The sequence below is a fragment of the Notamacropus eugenii genome, chromosome 3, assembly GCF_028372415.1.
Source record: "Notamacropus eugenii isolate mMacEug1 chromosome 3, mMacEug1.pri_v2, whole genome shotgun sequence".
Taxonomy (NCBI): domain Eukaryota; kingdom Metazoa; phylum Chordata; class Mammalia; order Diprotodontia; family Macropodidae; genus Notamacropus; species Notamacropus eugenii.
The window spans coordinates 182337286-182356012 of record NC_092874.1 but is presented as its reverse complement, the minus strand read 5'-3'; the positions used below and the strand labels follow the sequence as shown (position 1 = coordinate 182356012).

The 18727-nt window shown below is 37.5% G+C and overlaps 1 protein-coding gene across 14 annotated transcripts in view; it reads right to left on the bottom strand.

Moving 5' to 3' along the window:
- Window positions 1–18727, bottom strand: part of SOX5 (SRY-box transcription factor 5) — a 1296482-nt gene that overhangs the window by 129522 nt on the left and 1148233 nt on the right. For all 14 annotated transcript variants that reach the window (XM_072653487.1, XM_072653486.1, XM_072653490.1 and 11 more), the window contains one exon: window positions 5036–5121. In XM_072653487.1, coding sequence (XP_072509588.1) covers window positions 5036–5121 — 86 coding nt within the window. The remainder of the gene's footprint in view (window positions 1–5035; window positions 5122–18727) is intronic.

The window sequence follows — 18727 nt, the reverse complement described above, 5'->3', positions numbered from 1 at the left end:
CCAAATCCTTTGATGTTTGACAGAGACGTTCAGTAGGATCATTCAAGAAAGGCAACTCTAATCTCTTTTTACATTCCTAATTCATTTTTGGACTTTCTTTCCTACTTCTTTTCTCTATATTCTCACTACTCTTTCTGTTTTTACTTGACTATTATGAGCAGTTAATCAGGACTGTAGATATTCTCCAGAATCATTCCAAGAGATTGCCAATGTTAGGCTACTTGTATAGCCCCGATAACTCCCAAACTGCTCAGAGTATTTATTTCTCACTAAAAAAGGTCAGACATAGCTGCAGATTTTCAAAGACAAAGTATAATGGAAATAAATGTTATAGTTACCTAGATCTTAATAAATCATTTGACAAAGTCTTTTATAATATTCTTGTGGATAAAGTGCAGAAACCTGGGACAGATAACAGTGATTAGGTAGATGCCAAATTTGTTGAATAACCAAATTTCAAGAAGAGTTGTTAATAGTTCAGTGTCAACCTGAAGGGAGAAATCTTCAGGGATCTGTGTTTGGCCCTGTGCTATTTAACATTTTTTATCAATCACTTGGGTAATGGTATAAATGGCATGCTTATTGTATTTGCAGGTGACACAAGTCAGGGTGTGTGTCTGTCTGTCTGTATGTGGGGGAAGGGAGGGAGGGGGGTGGTAGTGGAGGCATGGGAGTGGGATGTAACATGTTGGATAATATACATAGGATCCAAAAGGCTAGACTATTTGGACAGATGATGAAATGCAATGAAAACTTAATACAGAGGAAAGTCAATACAAATCAATTTAAAGTTTATTCTCATGAGTGCAAAAGCTCAACTCTATGCATCTAGAGGGTAGTGTTAAAGTATGGCTAGGCAGAATTTTGTTTGAAAAAAAAAAAGTGGAGTTTTACTGTTCATTAAACTCAGTATGAGTCAGTAGTGTAAAATAGCAGCCAAAAAAAGCTCATGCAAATTTTAGTTACTACTGAGAATCAAGTCAAATCAATAAGCATTTATTAAGCAAAATACACATACAAGCAAAAGAAAGATAGTTACTGTCCTCAAGGAGCTTATATTCTAAAGGGCAAAGACAAAATGTAAAAAGGAACTAAAAAACAGGAGGGAGGTAGGAAAGTTACCCACGTGGGAGCATTTAGCAAAGCAAAGGGACACAAGATAGGCCCTTTACCAAAATTTGTCCTGCTCACAGCTGGCAAGGAAGGCCATGAGCTAGGCTTCTGGTCCCCTGAGGATGCAAACCAACCCAGTTTTGCTCTTAGCTGGTGATGCTGGACACATGACTTCCTACCTTCTAGCTAGTCTTCTGGACCCACAAGTAGAGACCACAACACCGGTAAGTAGGGTTGAGACACACCACTGTTCAATGATGAGGACCACAATGCCATCAAGCTACCTCAGTTGTGCAAGGAATACAATAAACCCCTCACCAGAAATATGCCAACTCCTACTTATGCCTGAGATCAGGTAGGCTTCTAGGTCCCTTCTACGCCACAACAACAGGGTACATCTAGAGTTGAGGGCCATGTTGATACTTAGAAAGTAGCCATTTAACTTTCTCATGACCAGCAGGTCTAACTTACTTTGCCTGTATTCATTCCCCTGTGGTTAGCATAGTCCTGCCCCCTCCTCTCCTCTCCAACCTTGTTACACTGAATTCTAAGCTGTTGAAGAACAAACCCCACAATAGTCTGTCCTTCATTTCCATCCGTCTCAATACTTGTTCAGAAATGATTTGAACCAGATGGTAATTTCTGACACTAATTATGTAACAAAGCTAGAATGAAGGGGAAAAAAAAACATACACACACACACACACACACACACACGATAGTTTGTGTGTGTGGGGGGGCATTTAAGATCTGGTCTCATCCTTTATGGGACTTAGTTCAGTAAGAAATGTAGCACAAATAGAAATATGTAATACTATATAAGAAATATGAAATAAAATATATATAAAAGACTAGAAAGTTAATCATTTTATTTTTATTTGGCAAGTATGTATATAGGATCTGAAAGTTAAAATGCATCATAAAAAATTGTTTTAAAACTGAACTAAAATTTTAAAGGAAAGGAAAGTACTTAGTTGATGTTACAAAGGTGGCAAGTGGTAGAGCTGGCCCTAGAACTGAGGCCCCGTGAAACCTCAGGGATCTTTTCCCTATGCCACATATCTTGGCAACTGCTTCTCCATACTTGCTCACTAGCCTGCAGTGTCATTAATGGGGAAAAGGATTTCACTTGACAGAAAATGGAAGAAAATTCTAAAAGAAAAACATACTCCTCTGAACCAACCACCTCCAAGTCCTCTGAAAATCTGAGCCTCAAAAAAATCATAAAATTGTTCCTTTTTGCTGGAATCCTCCCTGTTTTATAGAATTAGTTCTTACTTGATGATCTCATGGCATCTTTTTAAAAAATGTTTTTCCCAGACTGTATGTCAGGGAAAACTTTGGTACCAGAATAACGACAATCACAATGATATATTTCTATACTGCTTTAACATAAGCAAATTTTATACAATTTAAGTCTTATGGAAATTCTGTGAGTTAAATACTATCATTTAGTATGTTATGAACCATATATATTTCCTGAGAGTGAATAGCATGTTCTATTAAAGCATATCGCATTGTACATTTGTTAATAAATATTAATTCCAATTGTATCAATTCTCCAATGCCGGTGGTTCACTGGTCTGCTGTATCTGTTTATGCATGCATGATGTTCCAGTTTAATGCTTTGCTATAATACATATGAATCACTGGAAAGTTTTCATTCCAATTTAGTTATTACCTCTTTATTTGCTCAGATATCAACTACTTTTGTCTTCAACAAACAGTAAGCATCTATTAAAAATCTACTATTGAAGGAAGGGTAAAGCATTCTATAGACGTCACATTCGGTCCTCTAGACTGCCCAGTGAGAACACCTACTTGAGAGTACATCATTTACTCCAAGAGTGATTAGTCTAGTAGATGGAAATGGGGCCCACGTATGGAGCCCATATTGCTGGAAATTGTTTTATAATTCTCCTCTCTCTTCTGACTGGGTACAGTGATGACTCCTTTCTCTCCCAACCAGCTCCCATGATGTTATAAAGGGCACCAAGGGAGCAGATGAGAACAGAGTTCTAACTAGGGTAGGGCTCTGCTACAGGTGCTAAATCTACCTGGGAAAGAAGATTCCTCTAGGAAAGAAAGGTGTAATGATTCCACTCTGTTGTGGTTTGAGGACTTATGTACCATCCTCCACTAAGAGGTCAAAATGATGTAATGTTCCTAAAGGACAGGTCTGACCAAGTCACCTAACCCCCCTCTTTCAATAAACTCTAGGACCTCCAACATCAAATATGATCTATTTGGCATTCAAAGGCTTTCATAATCAAACTCCCTCCTATGTTTCCAGTCTCTTTATACCTTCCTCCTCCCCATACTCCAATCCAATGAAATGGGGTCCCTTGTTTTTCCTCAAACTCTTCTGATTCTATGCATTTTCACTGGCTGTCCTCTTCTCAGGAAGTTCAATATTTGACCAACAGTATTTTTCTTGAACCCAAACCCTTTAAATATCCTGGCTCCTAGTTCTTCAGCCTATTGATTCCTTGAGATCTTTCTCCAGGCAATTAAGACCTATCCACTCCTCCATCACATACATGCACATAATTAACTGAATTAACCACCCACTGGTGCCAGAATTCCTAGTTATTATTCTGGCTGAGGTGAGCGTTGAAGGCAGTGGGCTCACCAAGTATAGGGGAAAAGAGATTGTCAGGTAGAAAGACAACTGATTGCACAGCCAGAGCTGGGCATTTCACTCTGTATGGCAAATTAAGCTTATAAATTGGCTTCCAGAGGCTACTGCCTCAGGACTTGGGCCAGGTCTCAATATTTGGGATCTATGATGGATAAGACTACATACCAGACACTGGAATAAGGGCATAGGGGAGAGATGTGGAAGGTTATAAGTTTGCTTAGGATTCCTTAAACACAGCAGAGCTTGACTTTACTTGGTACTCAACCCAAAAGAGAATTTTCCCTAATCTACTGAAATGAAACCACAAGCCCCTGTGACTCAGGGTTTCCCTTTGTTTTTAACTGCTGTTTTTGTGGTTTTACACACTGATATTCTCCCTGATCACAGGATCAGATCTGAATTGTCCAGTCAGAATTTATCCTCCTAGCATCCACTCCCTTAACCTCACCTTGGCATCAAGAAGTTGAAACGTAAACCACTTCTGATTATTTCAGTTAATACAAGGAATTGCTCCAGAACCCCCAGAGTCCCATGGGGAGCTCAATGATTTTTTTCTCCTCTCACCCTAGCTATCTCACATGGGCTTTGACAAGGTAGAAAAGAATAGACCTGAAGCTTAAATGATGTTCTTCCAAAAATTCCTCTCTGCTACCTACGTACCTATGTACCTCACATCGCTATCAAGGTCATTCTTCAAAGCTGACAGCTGCTCACTGAAGATATACAGATTTATTTGGAGGCCTGGCGTATCAAATGAACTTTCTAAACAGGTAAGAGGAAGGTAACCTCTATCTTGGCCCAAACTATTCTACACAAGAAAGAAAACCTTAGAGAATTTAGCCCAGAGTTAAGGTGCAGTTTTGTCCTAGAACAAGTGGTTAGGTCACAGGTAAACTTTATTACAATTCCTGTTTTCTACCTTAAAAAACTAGTGATGGCTAAAATGATCCTATCAATACACCAAACGAGGCACTCACAACATACGAAAACATTTGTGCTTCAGACCTTTACCTTCTACTGGATGTAAACCTTGTATCAAAATGACAGAAATTAATAAGTAATTCAGGTTAAAAATAGCATTAAGCCATCTACAACTAACAACAATGCAACTTTTGGTAGCTAGTATTAGGGTTAAACCTCTGATGACAGATACAGGTATTTTTTTTTAATGTGTCAGACAAAATCACTACCCCATTTTTTCCTCTAATGTGATAATAGCCAAGAAAGCTGTTTTCCATGTTTACTTAACCTTTGCCTCTCCCACATTGTTTCCAGACTTACCTGCAGTTGGAGTGGGCCTAAGCCTGGGGTTGCCCCGGCAGCAGCTGCCATGGTAGTTGGGATCAGCTGAACAGGGTAAGGGTCACCTAAGTAAGAGAATAATACAGGCGTCAGCACCTTTTATCTACTCTCCACCTGCAAATTAAACTCCTGCATTCACTCTTTCCAAAAGCCTTCTTTTGTGTGCCTTGCCGAGGCCTAATGAAAAGCTCTATTGTGTAGCCTTTTAGTAAAACTCTTTTCACAATTCTGGCTGAGAGAGGAACGTGAATAAAAGGCACAAGCAATTAAGGCGGAAACCTCATCCTTTTTTCATGATGTATTTAGGGAAATGGGTGGGGGTGCACATTGATCAGAGGTCTGCACTTTAAAAAAACACACACACACACATACACAACCCTCACAACCTTGATAAAATCACAGCAACTGAACAGCAGGTTGACAGTCTTATCCAGAATATGAACTTAACTAAACTGACTTTAACATTAACAAAGTAAATCCCACCAAGATTCACACTGCATTTTTAACAACAAAAAAGCTTTTCTCCTGAATGCTGTATATTCTCCTGAATCAAACATCCATTTCTCCATAGTCTCTCTCACAGACAGATTTTTAATAGCTGAAAGTCAACTGAAATTAAAACAAAATATTACTAATAATGCAATTGACATCTTCTATATTTCAGAGAAGTGCTTTGAAAAGTGTTTAAGGAAACAAGAAGCAGGTGTTGATTCCTTTAAAAATAACTCTTATGGAAATCTGTACAAAATTTTACTTATACAAATAGTGAATGTTGAAGCTACAATATAATGACATTAAAAATTCACAAAACACAATTTGATATCCTTGGTGCTCCAGCCAGTATCGCCAAGTTTTCTTTTCAATGTGACTTATCAGACCACTAGAAGGAGACCAGTTTTCTACTAACAAATGAGTGTGCTATAGAATTAATCATTCAAAAGGCACAATAGTAAATGACAATAGTGGAAAGATATGATTTTGCTTACCCAACGATAAATTTACATATTTGTTAAAAGGAAAATTCTGTGTTCTGGCCTTCACTGCAATTAAAGAGGCAAAACTCAGGAAGAGAAAGGTAAAAGGTAGTTTATTAACACGCCAAAGCAGGCTGTCTGGGTGGACCCATTCAATTGGGAGAATTACTTTTTTGTAGACTGGAGTAAGCATCTTCCATAAATGGGCAAAGTTATTTTGATTGGATCATGTAATCATGAGGAGGTTGGACTAGTGCCTCCTTTTCAAATAAGGTGATAGGGTTAGTGAGCATGACAGCTGTTACTATATATTCATCATGATGGAACATAGGCTCTGGGAGCCTCCTTGAATTCTCCTTCCCACTTGATTTGGCATTCACCTGCAGCTATAAGCCTTTCAATATTGCTTTGTCCAAATGTGTTTGGCTGCTCTCTACCCTTGATCCCATCAGAATTCCATACTCTTAGTTCTGACCTCTAGTCACCCCAGTCCCATCAAGATCCTCCTTAGACTCCTCCTCAAAACCCTCTCAACCCCTCCTCCCATCTCCCCAGATGACTAGACCACCCCTAGATCTCTCCCATAGTTTTTCTATATATGTTTCTTCTTGTCTCCATTCAATCTAGCTCAGATTCTATCTAGCCTTCTTGTCAATATAAGTGGCACAAATGGTGAGGCTTCTTAAGAGTCAACCCAATGTAGCAAATCTTAAGTAAACTTTGCTTTTCTTTGGCTAAAAGAAGGCTTGAGTCAAATTCATTCGGGCAGGACCTGGGTGTTGGTATGTTGGGGTCCAAAGCACCCCAAGCCTCAACCATTATTGGAAAATATTAGCGCTAAGGAGATACAGAGCACATTCTTTGCCCTGCAAGTTGGCAGCACAAGCCAAAATCAAGCAAGGTTAAAACATGGGGTCACTTCAGAATGACTCTGCATGACTGATTTTATACACGTGGTAAAATCTTTGTCACCAAAGTAAAATGAAAAATAAATGCTATTTTCTTTAGTATTTCTACAGGGAGAAAGCTTATATATATGTGTGTATATATATATATATACACACATATATATAATAAACTTAAAATTATTAACACATAGAGTAACAACATTAGAAGCAATGAAAGTTATGAAAGTATACATATTAGAAAGAATACTGAATATGGATTCACAGGACCTAGGTTGAAATCCCTACACTACCGCTGTGAGATCTGGGGCAAAGTTATTTCAACTCTCTGCTCTTAAATTTTCTTATCTATAAAATGAGGGCTTCTGACTAGACACAGGCTTTTGACTAAATCTGTGCTACTATGATCCTAATCTTAACTTAATATCATTCACTTAAATTGCATGAAATTGCAAAATGACAAAAAAAGAGATTTTCATATCAACATTAAGTCAAGAAAATAAATAGCTGCACTAAATTTTGTCCAGTGCTTTTCAAGTTCATGCACAGAAATACATTTGATTTTCAGGTAATTGTTCAGATCTGTTATCATGGAAGTATTCTGAAAATATTTACATTTATTTTGAGAAATGAAGTAAACATTATACCAACCTGCCTACACAAGGGATCTATTTGTACAGCCAAACAATTCTAATCTTCCATTCTAGAAATTTTATAATTTATCCTGTCTTTCCTTACCTTCTGTCTCCCTTATTCAAAGTCACCAAGTATTATTGTTTCTTATTTCAAAATATCCCTAGGTTTTATCCTTCTTCATTCCCACAGCAGTCAGCCTAGTGGAGACCTTTATCACATACCTAAGAAAACTGCAATAATCTCAACTGTCCTTCAGGCACTTTGCCTTTTAATTCATTCTGCCACTCATCATTACATCCCTAAGGCCAATGTCCTCACTTCCTCACATAAATCATGCTCATTCTCAGTCTTTGTTTATGTAGTCCTATGGAATAGAATGACTTGCTTTCTCTCCATTAACTATGCATTCTTTAAGCTTTAGATCCCATCTTACCTTGTCTAACAAGCATACTCTGATTACTTTAGGTCTCTGAATTTCTATTGTTGTAGGTGGCACAGTGGATAGAGTGCCAGGCTTGGAGTCAGAAACACTTGAGTTCAAATCTGGCCTTAGAAACATACTAACTCTGTGACCCCAGGCAAGTCACTTAACCCTGTTTGCTTCAGTTCCTCAACTGCAAAATGAGCTGGAGAATAAAATGGTGAACCATTCCAGTTCTATGGCAAGAAAACTCTAAATAGGGGGACAGAGCCAAGATGGCAGAGTAGAAAGATGCAGATACTCTAGCTCTTCCCACACAGCCCATAAAATACCTGTAAAAAATAACTCTAAACAAATTCTAGAGTATCAGAAATCACAAAATGACAGAGTGAAAGAGATGTCCAGCCCAAGGTAGTCTGGCAAGCCAACAGGAAAGATCTACAGCATGGAATGTGGAGTGGAGCAGAGCACAGCCCACAGAGCCCAGTCCAGCCATGGCCACGCAGTGCAACAGGGACAGGATCAGAACAGGCTTCTGGGGTAAAATCCTCAACAGCAGTGGTGGTTCTCAGATCCCTCTACCCACAAATGCCAAAGACACTTCAAAAGTCAGTGAAAAAGCTTTTTCTCCTGGGTGAGAAGGGAGCAAGGTCCTCTCCTAACCCTGGCCCCAGGCAGCAGCAATAGCAGCAATAGCAGTAGCATCCACTGTTAGAGCCCTCAGTCTAAAGCCCCTGAGGGAATTGAGCCTCTGATCTGCATCTCAGTCCTGAGTGGCAAGATGGGGTTCAGGAAGGCTCACATGGTGGAGCTGGTGGACGCTTTGGAAAAGGGAATTCTACTTGCAGATCCTAGGCAGAAAAGCTTTGGTAGCTCCAAGATCAGAGCGAAGGCCAGGAGAGGAGTAAACTCCTTTCCCTTGATTGAGGCACCTTGGAGAAACTAAGAATTTACAGGTCCCCTCTTGATAAAAATCTCAAAAGTCAAGTAACTGGTTGGGAAAATGCCCAAAAAAGAGGGAAAAAATGACTATAGAAGGTTACTTTCTTGGTGGACAGGCATTTCCTTCTGTCCTTTCAGATGAGGAAGAACAATGCTTAACCATATCAGAGGCTTCCAAAATAAATATGCAATGGTCTCAGGTCATGGAACAGCTCAAAAAGGATTTTGAAAATCAAGTAGGAGAGGTGGAGGAAAAATTGGAAAGAGAAATGACAGCGATGCAAGAAAATCTTGAAAAGTCAGTTGACAACTTGTCAGCTTGTCAAAAAAATGCTGAAGAAGATAACACCTTTAAAAATAGGCTAAATCAACTGGAAAAAGAGGTCCAAAAAGCCAATGAGGAGAAGAATGCTGTGTAAAGCAGAATTAGCCAAATGGAAAAGAAGGTTCAAAAGCTCACTGAAGAAAATAATTCTTTAGAAATTAGAATGGAGCAGATGGAAGCTAATGATTGTATAAGAAATCAAGAAATTACAAAACAAAACCAAAAGAATGAAAAAATGGAAGGTAATGTGAAATATCTCATTGGAAAAACAACTGACCTGGGAAACAGATCAAGGAGAGACAATTTAAAAATTATGAGACTACCTGAAAGCCATGATCAAAAAAAAGAGCCTAAACATCATCTTTCATGAAATTATCAAGGAAAATTGCCCTGATATTCTAGAGCCAGAGGGCAAAATAAATATTGAAAGAATCCACAGATCACCTCCAGAAAGAGATCCAAAAAGAGAAACTCCTAGGAATATTGTAGCCAAATTCCAGAGTTCCCAGGTCAAGGAGAAAATATTGCAAGCAGCTAGAAAGAAACAATTCGAGTATTGTGGAAATACAATCAGGGTAACACAAGATCTAGCAGCTTCTACGTTAAGGGATCAAAGGACTTGGAATAGGATATTCCAGAAGTCAAAGGAACTAGTATGATACTTCAGGGGAAAAAATAGTCATTCAGTGAAATAGAGGACTTTCAAGCATTCTTGATAAAAAGACTAGAGTTCAATAGAAAATTTAACTTTCCAACACAAGAATCAAGAGACGCATGGAAAGGTAAACAGGAAAGAGAAATCATAAAGGACTTTCTAAAATTGAACTGTTTACATTCCTACATGGAAAGAAAATATTTGTAACTCTTGAAACTTTTCTCACTATTTGAGTAGTTGGAGGGATTATACACACACACACACATACACATACACATAGACAGAGAGTACAGGGTAAGCTGAATAGGAAGGGATGATATCTAAAAACAATAAAATTAAGGGGTGGGAGAGTAGTAGATTGGGAGGAGAAAGGGAGAAATGAAATGGGGCAAATTATCCCTCATAAAAGAGGCAAGAAAAAGCTTTTTCAATGGAGGGGAAAAGAAGGGAGGTGAGAGGGAAAAAATGAAGTTTGCTCTCATCACATTTGGTTTAAGGAAGGAATAACATGCTAACTCAATTTGGTAGGAAAATCTATCTTACACTACAGGAATGTAGGGGAGAAAGGGATAATTGGGCAGGGAGGGGATGATGGAAGGGAGGGCGAATGGGAGGAGGGAGCAATTAGAAGTAAATACTTTTGGGGAGAGACAAGGTCAGAGAGAATAGAGTAAATAAGGGGCAGGGCAGGATGCAGGGGAAATATAGTTAGTCTTGCATAAAATGACTATTATGGAAGTTTTTTGCAAAACTACATATATATAACCTATATTGAATTGCTTGTGTTCTCAGTAGGGATGGGTGGGGAGGGAGGAAGGAAGAGGAGATGGAACTCAAAGTTTTAGAAACAAATGTCGAGAATTGTTTTTGTATACAACTGGGAAATAAGGAATACAGGTAATGGGGTATAGATATTTATCTTGCCCTACAAGACAAGAAAGAAGATGGGGAAAAGGGAAGGGAGGGGTGTTAGAAGGGAGGACAGATTGGAGGAAAGGATAATTAGAATGTTTGGCATTTTGGGGTGGGGGAGGGGAGAGATGAAGGGAAAATTTGGAACTCAAAATTTTGTGAAAATGAATGTTGAAAACTAAAAATAAATAAATAAACATTTAAAAAAAGAAAACTCTAGAGTTATGAAGAATCAGACATGACTGAAATGACTGAACAACACTTAATCAATCTCCCATATTCAGTTTCCTCTTACAAAATGGGGATGATAATAGCTGTAGAACCACCTCAAAGGGCTGTTGTGAAAATTAAGTGATGTAATGAATTAAAAACACCTATAATATTTAAAAATTTCAGTGGAGTTATAATTGTGATGATTTTGTACTCCTTCCAATGGAAAAGATCACAATTTTCCATGGTTTCTCATTCTTTGCTTTTATAGCCATGTTCTTCCATAAATCTTCCATAGAAGATCTAGTCAGTATGCAGGATGTCTTCCTTTGTTTTGCTTCATTCTTTTTCCAATCTTGTATGTGTGAGTGTGTATATATATGTATGTATACACATGTATAAGTATAATATCTTATGTATTATATAAATATATATTATTGTAATATATTATATTTTATATATTATATAAATATATCCATCCATCCATCCATCCATCCATCCATCCATCCATCCATCCATCCATCCATCCATCCATCCATCCATCCATCCATCCATCTATCTATCTATCTATCTATCTATCTATCTATCTATCTATCTATCTATCCATCTGTCTGCCTGCCTGTCTTTCTATCTAAATGTCTTTCTTTTGCTATGGTTTCAGAGCAGATTTGCTTTGAAAATTTCTTCTTAAAACCTTATTTAATACAGGTTAGACAAGTGGAAAGTCTGACTTTTACAGTTCAACCATTTTTTAGGTTACTTAAATTGACCTTAAGTTAGTTAAATGTAATTTGTTTTTACTCTTGCCTAGGTCATAACCATTTGAATAGTTTTCCTTAAGCTTTTCCAAAATAAATTTGCCTTTTATTTAAAACTCAAACATGGGAAATTCTAACTCAAAAGGAAACAAAAACAGATATGAACAAGAAAAAACAAAATAGAAATTAAGAGACAATATAACATAGACTACAGTTTTTACTCTTGAATATGTTATAGCAAACACAAAATAAAATATCATAAAGTATGTAAATACTTTTCTGTAATAATAAACAACAAATATATAGATACATACACATCCTTTGTTGTTCAGTTGTTTTTCAGTTGTGCCCAGCTCCTCACAACACCATTTGTAGTTTTTTTTGGCAAAGAAAACCGAATGGTTTGACATTTCTTTTTCCATTTCATTTTACAGATGAGCAAACTGAGGCAAACAAATTTAAGTGATTTGTCCAATGACCCCTTGGATTCATTAGTCTAATGATTCACTCTATCCTGAAATTCACTGCTACAGTCCCATATTCCAATTCTAATTTTCTTGTCCTTTGCCATGACAATAACATACAATCTATCAATATATTTTACTCAGGCTTCAGTCTTCATTTCATACACATCTCATTTCATATCATGAGACACTTCTTATGTTTACCATAAGGAATTGCTTTCCAGCCTGAAAGAAAACTTCTCAGCTACAGTACTGAGGTTTAAGGGTACTGGGACCCCGAAATAGCAACACACTAGGTCCTGCACAAATGAATTTGACCTTAGCCTTCTCTCATCCCAAGGAAAACAGAGTTCATTAAAGATTTACCATATTGGGTAGACTCTTAAGAAATCTCACCATTGGCTAGAATATTTAGGAATCTGGGCATTGGTGATGCTTATATTGACAAGTAGGTCAGATTGAATCTGAGCTAGGCTGAATCAGAGCCCCTTCACGGAGGCAAGATGGATCTTATATACAGAAAGACTTGTAGGGATCTAAGGGTGGCTAAGCAGTCTGGGGTAACTAGAGGAGAAGTTTAGGGAGGGTCTTGAGGAGGAGTCTAAAGAGGATCTTGATGTGGAACTGAGGTGATTAGAGGTTAGACTCCAGGAACCAAGAGAATGGGATTAAGTGTGGGAAGAGCTGAAGGCTACCTGGAGATAACAGACAATGGAGGGCTAGGTTAGTTTAAGGGTAGCAGATTTAGGCATAGATATTTTGATGGGATCAAGGGTGGCAAGTAGCAGTAGGCAATTTTGAAGTAACAGACAATGGAAGGTTGGGCTAGGTTAAAAGTAACAGATTTAAGCATGAAAAGCCAGATCAAGTGTTAAGATTCAAGGAGAGTTCAAAGGGGGTTCCCAGAACCTATACTCCATCAGTACCACTGATATCTTAGCTATCTCTATTTTTCAATGTCTCCAGGAACCCAGACCTCCAACCCTAGATGTGTGCCCTAACATATTATCATATATTCAAAAATATTATATTTTTAAAATAGAGTGAATAGGTGAATAGACAGAAGACATTCTAGATCCTGTGGTAATCTCTCCCATTTTTTTGCTTTTAGCCACTACAAGACAATTTCATTGTTTCCTTCCTTATTGAAATACTCACTATGAACTTATACAGAATACAGAAGCTAAGACTTCTTTACTTCTTTCCTAAATTCTCATTCTAGTTATCTAATCTTCCTCAGAACAGATTTTCACAGAAAACATGAGCCTATCTGCTCTTTGTTACACTCATTTCCACCTTATTAAGTATTTGACTTCATTTTCTCATGATCCTTCATTGGTTAAAAGTGGAGATGCCTTTTCTGCTCTGTAGAGTTAACTTCTCTACCTTCACTCTGTATCTCATCTCCTCAAGGAAACTATATGTGAGCAAAATAATATTGGAAAAAATTGGGTCAATTTTAAAGAAATGTCAGATACAGATCATGAATTTTGCATTATACTTTTATTCTCAATTCATTAAAAAAAATAACTTTTATGTTGTAATATTTCAAGTACAAGAACATTTACTATGTATTAAGCTTAATATCAGATCCCCAAGTTCCAGCAGGCAAGTGGGAAGTTGTCTGCATGCCCCAAATTTCCTTTCTAAAGAAGTTGAGGACAGTGTCTTTTTAACTATGACCACAATCCCAAATCATTTCCTTAAGTGAGTTTTAGTGTTTTGCACTCTTGCAAATATCTATCCTGATCCCTCCCTGTTATCTCATCTGAAACTTTGCTATTCTGCTTTTCTTGCTTCAATTTAGTTTATTTCTGAATATCTTCCTCAATTCCTCCTCCCCACCCTTTCTGAATTCCCAGGCCAATCATACAACTAGTAAGTGACAGAGTTGGAATGAGAATCCATGTCTCCTGAATTCCAGTCTGTCCATGAGCATGGTTGGTTTCTTCAGGTGGGCTGAGTGGCTTAGAGTGGAAGACTGATATTAAGGAATATTAGAAAATAAAGTTAGTAAGGTAAACTGGAGTTAGATTATTCCAACTTAAGGGTTACAAAAGCATGGGGGGGTGTAGTGGGGTGGAGTAGAGCCAAGATGGCAGAGTAGAAGCAGAGACTTGCTAGAGCTCTTCCCCCAAGCCCAGCCAAATAACTGTAAAAATGACTCTAAACAAATTCTGGAGCTGCAGAACCCACAGAATGATGGAGTGATGCAAATCTCCAGCCAAAAATAGCATGGAAGGTCAACATGAAGTGTCTATCTGTGCTGGAAGCAGGAGCACAGTCTAGGGAAACTGAATCTCAGGCACCTAAGATGGTATCCAGACTTCCCAACCCCAAAAGGCCAAGAACAAATTGGAAGGTCAGTGAAAAAAACCTATTGGACCTGTGGAGTGGTCGGGTGCCAGGCCTAGAATGGCAGAGGGGATGGAGGAGACCCTGTAAGCAGCAACAGGGGCAGTGGAAGTAGCTGTTTCTGAAGCTTTAGGCCCACAGATTGTGGGGGGATTGATTGGCTGACTGTACACCAATTCCTCCCCCACGCCCCACCCCCCACTCCTAACTGGAAGCAGAGAACTACCTTGACAAAGAGCTCAAAAGTCAAGTAAATGGCTGTAAAAATGAGCAAAAACCAAGAAAAGAGTCAGACTTTAGAATCTTACTTTGGTGAGAAGGAAGACAAAAAATATGCAAACAGAAGAAGATAACAAAGTCAAATCTCCCATATCCAAAGCCTCAAAGAAAAATATGAATTGGTCTCAGGCCATGGAAGAACTCAAAAAGGATTTTGAAAATTAAGGGAAGTAGAGGAAAAATTGGAAAGAGAAATGAGAGTGATGCAAGAGAATCATGAAAAACGAGTCAACTGTTTGCTAAAGGGGATCCAAAAAAAGCTGAAGAAAATAATACCTTAAAAAAATAGATTAACCTAAATGGCAAAAGAGATCCAAAAAGCCAATGAAGAGAAGAATGCCTTCAAAAAGGAGAATCGGCCAGATGGAAAAGGAGGTCCAAATCTCACTGAAGAAAATAATTCTTTAAAGGTTATGATAGAGCAGATGGAAGCTAATAACTTTATGAAAAATCAAAAAATTATAAAACAAAACCAAAGGGATGAAAAAATAGCAGACAATGTGAAATATCTCATGGCAAAAATCAACTGACCTGGAAAATTGATCTAGGAGAGATAATTTAAAAATTATTAAACTACCTGAAAGCCATGATTCAAAAAAGAGCCTAGACATGATCTTTCAAGAAATTATCAAGGAAAACTGCCCTGATATTCTAGAACCAGAGAGTAAAATAGATATTAAAAGAGTCCACCGATCACCTCCTGAAAGAGAACCCAAAAGGAAAATTCTTAGGAATACTGTAGCCAAATTTCAGAGCTCCCAGTCAAGGAGAATATATTGCAAGCAGTCAGAATGAAACAATTTGAGTATTGTGTTAGTATTGTGGAACCACATATAGAATAATGAAAGATCTAGCAGCTTCTACATGAAGGAATTTGAAGACTTGGAATATGATATTCCAGAGGTCAAAGGAGCTAGGATTAAAACCAAGAATCACCTACCCAGCAAAACTGAGTATCATAGTTCAGGGGAAAAAAATGGAACTTCAATGAAATAGAGGACTTTCAAATATTCTTGATGAAAAGACCTGAGTTGACTAGAAAATCTGACTTTCGTATAAGAGAATTAAAAGAAGTATGAAAAGGTAAACAAGAAAGAGAAATCATAAAGGACTTACTAAAGTTGAACCATTTACATTCCTCATGCAAAGATAATATTTGTAACTCTTGAGATTTTTCTCAGTATTAAGGTAGTTGGAGGGATTATATACATATACACAGAGGGCACAGGGTGAAATGAATATAAAGGGATGATATCTAAAAAAATAAAATTAAGGGTTGAGAGAGGAATATATTGGGAGGAGAAATGGAGAAATAGAATAGGGTACATTATCTCTCATATAAAAGAAGCAAGAAAAAACTTTTTCACTGGAAAGGAAGAGGGGGGAGGTGAGAGGGAAAGAGTAAATCTTATTCATCAGATTTGGTTTAAGGAGAGAATAACATGCACACTCAATTTGGTATGAAAATCTATCCTACACTACAGGAAAGTAGGGGGGAAAGGCAAAAGTAGGGGATGGAGGATAATGGAAGGGAGGGCAAATGAGAGGAGGGAGTAATTAGTCATAAACACTTCTGAGGAGGGACAGGGTCAAAAGAGAGAATAGAATAAATAGGGGGACAGGATAGGATGAAGAGAAATACAGTTAGTCTTTCACATCACGACTGTGAAGGAAGTATTTTGCATGACTGCACATGTATAACCTATATCAAATTGCTTGCCTTCTCAGCAGGGATGGGTGGGGAGGAAGGAAGTTGGAACTCAAAGTTTTAAAAATGAATGTTAAAAGTTGTTTTTACATGCAACTGGGAAATAAGACATACAGACAATGGAGTATAGAAATCTATCTTGCCATACAAGAAAATAGAGGGAAGGAGGATGAGGGAAGGGAGAGGTGTAATAGAAGGGTGGGCAGATTGGGGGAAAGGATAATCTGAATGCATGGTGTCTTGGGGTAGACAGAGGGGAGAGATGGGGAGAAAATTTGGAACTCAAAATCTTGTAGAAGTAAATGTTGAAAACTAAAAACAAATAAGTTAATTAAGAAAAATACACACCATAAAAATAAGAGAAAGATAGCCACCTAAGGAATAAAGTAGCTTCAAAGAACATGACCCTGTTTTACCAAAATAAAATGCCTGCTATGAAAAAAAAAGATTATGGAAGCATAGATGGAGAGCTAGAATGGATTTTAAAGAGTATTTTAGTCCTCTTTTATAGAAGAGGAAACTGAGGCCCAGAGAAGTTAAATGATTTGCCTAAGGTTATACAAATGAGATTTGAACCTAGGTTCCTTGACTAAATTTCATACACTTTCTACTGTATCACAATGCATTTATAAAGGGAATTTATATTTTCCTCTAGCAGTGAGGAAGCGTTTAAGATTTTTGAGAAGAATAACATAATGAAATACATATTTTAAAAAGATTATTGTGCCCAGAAGATATAAAACGTAGGGGGAGAAATTGACTGCAGGAATATCTTCGAGACTACTACAATATTATCTTAGGAACAAAGACTGTACCTTCAGAGACAGAGGGACATTAGAGACATTGTTAAAGAAGATTAACAAAAATTTGTAACTGATTAGATATCAAAAGTTGGAGAAAATAACAACATAATTTTAAATGTGCTTCCACAGAAGATAATGAATCTTCCCTCTAGGAAGTAGGTGGATAACCACTTACTAGTAGACAAAATAAAGCAAATCCATGCTTTAGATACAAATTGGACTAGATAACAGTCTAAAGGGCCTTATAACAGAGATTCTATAAGTTCATGAGTCTTAGTAGATAGAAAAAGATTTTAAGTGGACAAAAGGTATTTTCTTATCTTAAATAATTCCATGTCATATGTTCCCAGTTTAGCTACCTCAAGTTCAAGGTATTCAGTGCATTTCTATCCACTCAAAAACTTTTATTTTGGGTTTTTTGTTGTTGTTCTAGAAGTTTAGTTGAATTTCCCCTGCCTACTGCAGTGCCTTTCTAATCTATCCTTTTCCGTGCCAAGGTAAACACGGAAGTAGAAATATATCCTTTTAATTTAAGATTCTATTTCATTTTAAAGTGCTAGAGAGTTGTACTGCATTCCAATCTTGAACTGTAATAATTAGATAGGCCTTACCTAGGCTTTGCTCACAATACCACGTATATGTTTACCTTTTCCATCTCTTACAATTGGTACCTAAGTGGTCCAGGGGCTAGAGGACTGGGTCTCAAGACAGGAAGGCTCACTTTCATGAGCTGAAATCTGTTCTTAGACACTACACTCCAATATCTTTTCCAAGAAAACCCCAAATGGGGTCACCAAGGGTTGGAGGTGACTGAAAAATGACTGAACAACAATTTAAGGGATTATCTATTTATATAGATATATATTTTCTGCATATATATATGTATATATATATATTGCTCAATGACATCTGATATACTATACTTTGAGTGGAGGGAAGAAATTCTAAATTCACAACATCTATGCAAGATTTTTAGATTGTCTGCAACATAAAATCATAGTCTCATTATGAGTTACCTTTTTTGTGATTTTTTAAAAATGGGTATGCGGGAAAGGTAAGACTTAGTTAGCCAAGGAGTTAGCCACAACTAGGTTATGAACATTGTTCATACTCTTTCTGAAGGAAGAAATGAATGAGTTTAGAACCCATTCAACAAGAAAATTGAACTGAAACAGGAAGCTAACAGATGGTATACTTCTTTGCCTCCAGTGGCCACCCCCCACATGAACTCCCTTGGTATCCAATTCAATATGATAAGCATTGACTAAATATTTTCTACATACAAGTACAATTCCAAACTCTGGGGGTAGGAAACAAAGGCATG